Source organism: Perca flavescens, chromosome 5 (genome assembly GCF_004354835.1).
Source record: "Perca flavescens isolate YP-PL-M2 chromosome 5, PFLA_1.0, whole genome shotgun sequence".
Classification (NCBI taxonomy): Eukaryota; Metazoa; Chordata; class Actinopteri; order Perciformes; family Percidae; genus Perca; species Perca flavescens.
In genome coordinates, this window is record NC_041335.1 from 2,685,009 (window position 1) to 2,692,508 (window position 7,500).

The 7,500-nt window shown below is 41.4% G+C and overlaps 1 protein-coding gene across 3 annotated transcripts in view; it reads right to left on the reverse strand.

Annotated features, from left to right (window-relative positions):
- Positions 1 to 7,500, reverse strand: part of si:dkey-112e17.1 (uncharacterized) — a 23,515-nt gene that overhangs the window by 1,111 nt on the left and 14,904 nt on the right. For 2 of the 3 annotated variants that reach the window (XM_028578316.1, XM_028578314.1), the window contains exons 4-6: positions 5,928 to 6,051; positions 4,544 to 4,686; positions 1,139 to 1,381 (exon numbers count right to left, since the gene is read on the reverse strand). In XM_028578316.1, the coding sequence (XP_028434117.1) occupies positions 1,139 to 1,381; positions 4,544 to 4,686; positions 5,928 to 6,051 (510 nt within the window). The remainder of the gene's footprint in view (positions 1 to 1,138; positions 1,382 to 4,543; positions 4,687 to 5,927; positions 6,052 to 7,500) is intronic. The other variant, XM_028578315.1, reaches the window with a different exon arrangement.

Below are 7,500 nucleotides of genomic sequence, written 5' to 3' on the forward strand. Positions count from 1 at the left end.
TAAATGTGCCAGTGCTATTCCCCTAATACAACAAGAAAATACATATATGAAGAGGAGACAAGTTTAAGAGATTAAAAAGTTAAAATGCTGGTGATTTAGGAAATAGAGCTTGTTCCTACAGTACCATGCAGTTATTTTAAGTCTTAAAAATCAATCAATTACTTCAGTCAATGGAACGAATAACAGGATAGAATAATGTCAAGTAAATATTTTCTTATTTACTTGTGATTTGTTCAAGTCAAGTCAAGTCATATTTATTTAGAAATTTAAAAACATCCCACGTTGACCAAAGTGCTGTACAAACCAGAGCAGATTTCTAAAATCAAAAAAATAAATAAAAGTAAAATACACACACTCAACAGAGGGGGCAGATCTGATAGGGAGGTGAATGCTGTTCCACAGTCTAGAGGCCAGCAGAGGCGCCCCCGATCGCAGGACAACCAGGAGCCCCAAGACAGCCAACCTGAGGGACCTGGAGCTAGAGTAAGGGGTTTACGAGGTCTGCAATATCCTGGTTTCATTTGTCTCGGTTCTGAGATATCCAAATCTGAGATTTCTGCATCCGTCCCAGTAATATGTAGTTACTTCTACGGTCTTTTTTGTTGCTGTTTTTGAAGTTTGTCACCTTTTTTTGAAAAAAAAGCTAACTGGAGATTTGACCTATTCTTGCCTTTCTTCCTTACTGTCCTTTTTTTTTCTTCTAAGTTTTTGAAGTTTGTTGCTTATTTGAATTTGTTGTTACTTTTGTCACCCTAGTGTTGCCTTCCTTCTTTCTACGGTGTTATTTTGAAGTTTTTATTACTATTTTCGACCTATTCTTGTCTTATTGAACATTATTGAAAAAAAGCTTGTCAGCATCTAAATGATGCTGACAGCCTGATTCATAGATAGAACTATCTGCCTGGTTAAGCACCACAGGGAGTCAATTAGAAATATCTTTTGTACTTTTGGTGAACTGACCCTTTGAGTCAAGTAACAATACCTGATCAAGACAATTCTAGAGACAAGATCTATTTTCATTTTTAAATAAATTAAATTAGCCCACCAGAGTCTAGCACTGACCACTCCTCATCAACCTCACATGTCATGAACGGTCCTAGGAAAAAAGAAAAACACAAAAAAGGGTTCTAGTACTGACGCTATCCACCAGCTTGGTGAAGGGACTGCTGGAGTTCCAGCTGCACCACTTCTTGTGCAGCTGCGGCAGCGGAGGGAGGAAGTCCTGGAAGGTGCGTACGCTCCACGCTCTCGGCCTGGCTAAGCCACCGCTGCTGTCCTTGGTGGACCTGGTGCCAGTGGGTGAGGTGGTGGGGTCTGGTGAGGGCCAGTCACTTGCAGGGCTGGGGCCGGTGTCACTGTGCCGCAGAAACCTCTCCCGCTGCTGAGGGACACAGATTGCACATATGTAGAAATTAAACTGAGCAGTGTGGGTCTGTCTGCACTGGGCTCCAACAGAGGGCTTTTAATACCAAAGATGCGTGCGCGATTCAATAACAAGACTGCTGCTCCATGCAGGTCAGTGACTATTATAGAGCTATATGTAGCTGCAGTTGAGTGCTTAAGCATAATGCCACCTCTGATATATGAGCTGTTTATGTTGTGTGCTCATCTTCATTCCTAATTAGTTTGTTTAACCCTCCTGTTGTCCTGGGGTCAAATTTGACCCATTTTCAAAAACGTTTCTATATCAGAATTTTGGGTTTCTTTCAAGCAAAAAGAAATAACGTGGATGGCTAGTTTCCTAGAACGCTCTTCACAAGTAAAATAAATGTTCAGTTCACTACTTTCATTGAATTTGGATGTTTTATTCAATTTTATAGCATTTCAAAATTGATAAAAGAATGTTGAAAAAAGTGAGTAAAATGTTGGAAAAAACAACAAAAAAGGTAAAAAAACACTAAAACAAAAAACTTGGAAAAACAGAGACAAAAACATCAGGAAAAGCAAAAACAAAAAAGTGTCAAAAAAGACCACCAAGATTTCATTTTAAATTTTGACCCAGAAATAAATAATTGCATGGTCTAGCCAAATGTTTGTTTGCTACACACATATATTTTATCAATCAAATTATTTTTTAATGTATTTTAGCATGTTTTTTTAAACTACAGTCACGGTGGGGCGGCTCGGGTTTGAAACTTAGACAAAGTCATATTTTCTAATCTCCAGTTAGCTTTTAGCACTGACTTAATGTAGGGCCCTGTGGAGTCTGTCTTATAGCTTTTTTTTGCAATTCCATTTAAGATTCTGTTATCTCAGAAACTATTAGGTTTTACATTAATGCTGCCATAAATTCGTGACTTGTCCCAACTGTGCCCTGGCTGGAAAAAAATAAAATAAATAATACTTCCCACCGTGCTAAACAACGTTTTAGGGGGGAACCCTGCATTGGTATTCATTAATGAACACATTTTTATATCTGGACCCAACAGTCTTTTGGCCTGGCACACAGCAGTTGGATATCATATACATCAGAGGCAAAATGACCCTTTTTTTCCAGGCAAGACTGCCAGTGGACATGCTACTGTACTGCTTAAGCATCGATTGAAAGGCTGGAATTAGATGGTGACAAAGGCGCTGGCTTTTCTCATGGTAAATGTTAATGAAAACAGATGGATAATACTATCAGGGAACATCTTACATTACCTCTTAAACAGCCACACTTTTTTTGTGTCAACCAGAATCAGCACTCTGTAGTCGTATCACTGCATGCAGCAACACAGTCCTTATGGTACCCTACCATAAGAACCGACCGGCTGCCAGTCTGCTGATCGCACCTGCTACATTTACTCCTAACACTTGAATTTCTATCGCCGATTGTGTTGGTGTACTACATTAATGGATTAACAAGAAGGAACTGTGCTGATTAGCTTGGCCTGCTCAGTCACACAGCCAGCCGGCCAAGTGTTTGTGACTCACGTACCGATCTCAACCATTTATTGGGTAAAGTAAAGCTGTCATTAGAACAGCAGGGGGTTTGGAATGATTTCAGTCGCGTTTGTGATGTTGTGTGTATGACAAAACTCTTACCATCTGCACTGTACTGTACATTACAGGTTCAAGCAAATGATTATCTGAGAGGAGGACTCTTTACTGTATTGACACTGGTCATATTTGCTTCAGCAACCAGGAGAGGCTGATCAACAAGTTGGATGTGCAAAGGCCACGTTATCCTTCCTGATCGGTCAGCTGCTGTTGATCGGGGGAGGGGGAAGGTTTTAGGGGTTGCAACCATCAGACAGAAAACGAGTCCTGATAATCCTTCACACAGAGTCACTAGCAGCTAGATTTGTCTAGACAAGAATTAGCTAGGGGTTTAAATAAAATGTTCTTTTGGTCACTAAAGCTCCACGAACACAATGGTAACTTTAAGATTTGACACACCAGGTGAGAAATCAGCCACCCGGTGGGGTCTGAGACCCTTAGGGGCGCCTGGAGGAGCTTGATTTACTCCCCAGAAAAATATGAAATAGTTGAATTAAGTCTCTTGAATTTCAGACAGCGGGAAATGTACAAGACCTTGATCCAGACTTCTCCGCCATGGTCTCTTCACTCCGCCTACAGCAAAAAAGGTTTTAAAGGCTTCTCATTGCCATAGTGTAACTAAATTGAAACTGTCCTTCGAAGGGGTCCTTTGCAACAAAATGTTATCAAATGTGGGTTAATGGCTAAATGCGCTACTGGGGGTTTGTGGCATGATAATACCACGCAAACCTGAAGGTTCATCTGGCAATTACATTGAGAAGATGCATTTTTTTTTTCAGTGACCTTGGTCGCTATTAGCACAAGCAACATTTCTCAAACATTATTTACATGGATGTCTGCATCAAGGACACACACAGGCAGACCACACACACACACACACACACACACACACACACACACACACACACACACACACACACACACACACACACACGCACACACGCTGGGAATCTGGCTCTGTAGATAATACTCCATTAGCCTAGGCTGCAGAAAAGCTTGCCAGTCCTTCAAAAAGCTGCCAATGCTGTTTTATGCCAACTCTTATTCCAAGAGAATACAAAAGAGAGCAGAGAAAAAAACGTTTGGTCAAACCATTGCTTCTTCTTCAACACTTCTCCCATCTTTTAATTATCCCCACTTTCCCTTTATGTCCTCATAGTTTTCATGGATTTAGACTGTACCACGAGTACGCCATTAAAATGGTGTCAGTCTTATTAGGAACACTGGGCCAATTCAAAGCAATAAATGCCCCGTCACCTCTGTTCAGGGATCATTTCCCCCAAAGAGAGGATATCACCCACTGAGAGTTTGGCCATGAGATTAAATAGACACTTTTACTGTCCACTGTATAGCATCAAAGCTACTTTCCGATAAAACCTATGTTGAGATATTTCAGTCTGGACCAAAGTGGCGGGCCGACCGACTGACACTGCCATCCATAGAGCCACGCCGCTAGCGTGTCGTTTTGTAGGGCTCCTGAATGGATAACTTGGTGGACAGGAACATCCTGACTAGGTGACAACAAAGACAACTGCATTGGCATGAAAATAGGTCTTATTACCGTGTGAGGTGAGAAAGGTAGCCTGCTTGAGCTGGGAGCTGAAGATACAATGAAAACCTCATCTGCACCAAGGTCGAGTTCAGTCAAACCGCTGCAGGACAGGTCCACCTCGGCACTCTGGGAAACGTCCCCGCCAGCACTGACTGCAGAAACACAGAACGAAAATATAGACACAAAATACATTTAGAGAATTGATGACAATAATCGTTTTGAGTAGAAATGAGTTGGAGCACAGAGCACAGTAAGGACTGTTTGCCACTCAGAAAAGCAGCAGAGCGTATGATGTTGTACTGCAACTGAAATGGTTCAATGAAACAACATGCAGAGTAGGCTAATCGCAACTGCTGCTTTGTTTATAAGAAATGAGTTATGGTGTAAACTCCTTACACCGTGACTGGAGCACACAGAGAGGGGGACTGTACTCCCCATTTGTTCAAACTACTCCCAGGCTGCTTTGTGGGTTAAATGCCACAACCCACAAATCTCTCAGCCTGGTTTCAGTCCCACTGAGAGAGAGAGAGAGAGAGAGAGAGAGAGAGAGAGAGAGAGAGAGAGAGAGAGAGAGAGAGAGAGAGAGAGAGAGAGAGAGAGAGAGAGAAAATGTGGATTGTTCCAGGATCAAGCCTCTGTGCAGCTTTAAAACTAACACAACTTTCCTTTCAATTGAAAACTTAACAGGCCCACCCAGAGGGTTCCTCGTACACACTTTGTTTTCATTTAAAGTCATATTTTACAACATATTCATAACACAATAGCGATGTATGCTAAATCTTTCCGAGGACAAATCCTGTTTCCCATTTCCAGAAACAGCAGTGGCAATTTTCTTGGAATAAATAGAAGAAGAACTGGGTGGTTAGCATGAGCAGAAATAACCATACAAACAAAGTGCACCACCTCCAGCTCCTCATCAGCAGAACATCCAACCCTGCACTCACTGTATGACTGACAAGTAATCTCCTGAGAGACATCGCAGCATTCGTGGCACATTCCTCAAATCCCAGACCATCACTTTTAAATGGCTGCACTAAAACGTTATCAGATCACGGCTTTACCAGGAAATGAATTAATGGTAGATTTATATTCCTGAAGGTATTATTATCATTCCTGGAATTGTTCTAGTCAAAAGTCTTAACATGTTGTGTAAATATAAATCAAAATGAATGGCATCCACAGTAAGTGCAATTCATGGGCTCGCTGCAGTGCCTCTCAGTGATTTATTTGTCTTAGGAGTTTGCAAGAAGAAGTGAGACCAACCAGAATATAAATTTACATGAATACAGCACTTTGAATTGTTTTAAAGGTCAACATCAACAGCAATTCCATATATCAATCTATCCATTGTGTGTGTGTGTGTGTGTGCAGATGTGTGTCGTATCGTCCCAACCTGAGTGTGGCGGGCTGTCGTTGTTGTTGTCCTGCTCTGTAGTCGCTTCCAGGTCGGTCTGATTCTCAGCCATCAGCTGCAGCTCGCTGACCTCAGCCCCGGTGTTCTGGACCCCCTCCGGCACCTGCAACACCAGCACAATGCCGTTTAGTTTCTCCACGGTGCTTCATCATGACACCAAACACGTTTAAGTACATGTGTTCCTAGACGGGATCAAGCCCTAAAGCCAGCCGAGGCAATGTCTCGCAATGCACAGAGCCACAGCACAGCACAGCGGTAGTCAACACAGATTCATGTATACATTGTGCATACATAAATGTTGTTTTTTTGCTGTGTGTGTGTTGTCTACATGCGTGTATTAGAAGTACTCCTTTTCACAGGTGAATATCTCATAAACTTAGCACACAAAACCAACTATCTGCATGACTCCATACTAGTAGCAGGAAGTGAAATAATATGTTTTTGTGATTGGGGTAGCAACTAAAAATCGTTTACCATTATCAATTTGCAGACAATTTTCCGGCTTAAATTGTATCTATAAAATGTCAGGAAATAGAAAAAAAAAAATGCCATATAATATCCCACAGCACAAAGTGGTGTCTTTAAATGTCTTGTTTTGTCTGATGAACTGTCCAAAACCCAAAGATAATCAGTTTACTATCATATATGATAAAGAAAAGAATCAATCCTCAAATTTGAGAAGCTGGAACCAGATGTTTGGTATTTTTGCTTACAAAATGACAAAAATTAGACAAAGATGAGTATTACTTAAAAAATAGCTATAAAAGTACTTTGATGCAAGATGTCATTGTTACCAAGACACAACTAGGTTATAGATAACAAAAGCTAACAGGCTTTAATATTATTGATATACAGCCTTTAGGGAGTTACTGCAAATGTGTTCCTCCTCTGAGAGCATCATAAAACATGATGCGAAGAATCTGAATAACACAAAGTACAAATTTCAGCAGTTTCAAACTCATTATTTCATTATACAAATCACTATATCTCGTTTCAAAACTGCATGACCTGATGTGAACCTGAGGTGGTGCGGCTCTGTGGGTAGCAGTGGACAGCAGTGGACTTCAGTGGCAAAGAATAAGAAAGACCATGTTAAAGAAGTGTCCAGTGAGCTCCAGATAAAGCTCTGTTTTCAGAGGAATGCCAAACTGACAAATAAGGCAATAGAAGAAGAAGAAGAAGAAGAAGAAGAAAGGTAGGTGAGGAGTGTAGAGAGTAGTCTCGCATTGCCAGACCTTCCCCCACAGTGTTGCACAGGAGGGTCTGGCTAGTCCACACAGCATTCCGGGATGGGAGAAAAACGTCCTCTGGTTTATTGGCATTTCTTTAAACCAATCACAATCGTCTTGGGCGGTGCTAAGGGCCGAGCGCCCCAGCACCGCTGCAAAATAACCTCGGGAAGGAACATGTGTACGTTCAAAAGTAGTTTTAGTCGTGCAACAGAAAACTCAGATTGGACAGATAGTCTAGCTAGCTGTCTATATTTACCCTGCAGAGATCTGAGGAGCAGTAAATCGGCCAGAGTTTAAAATTACATCACAAAGAAAGCGGA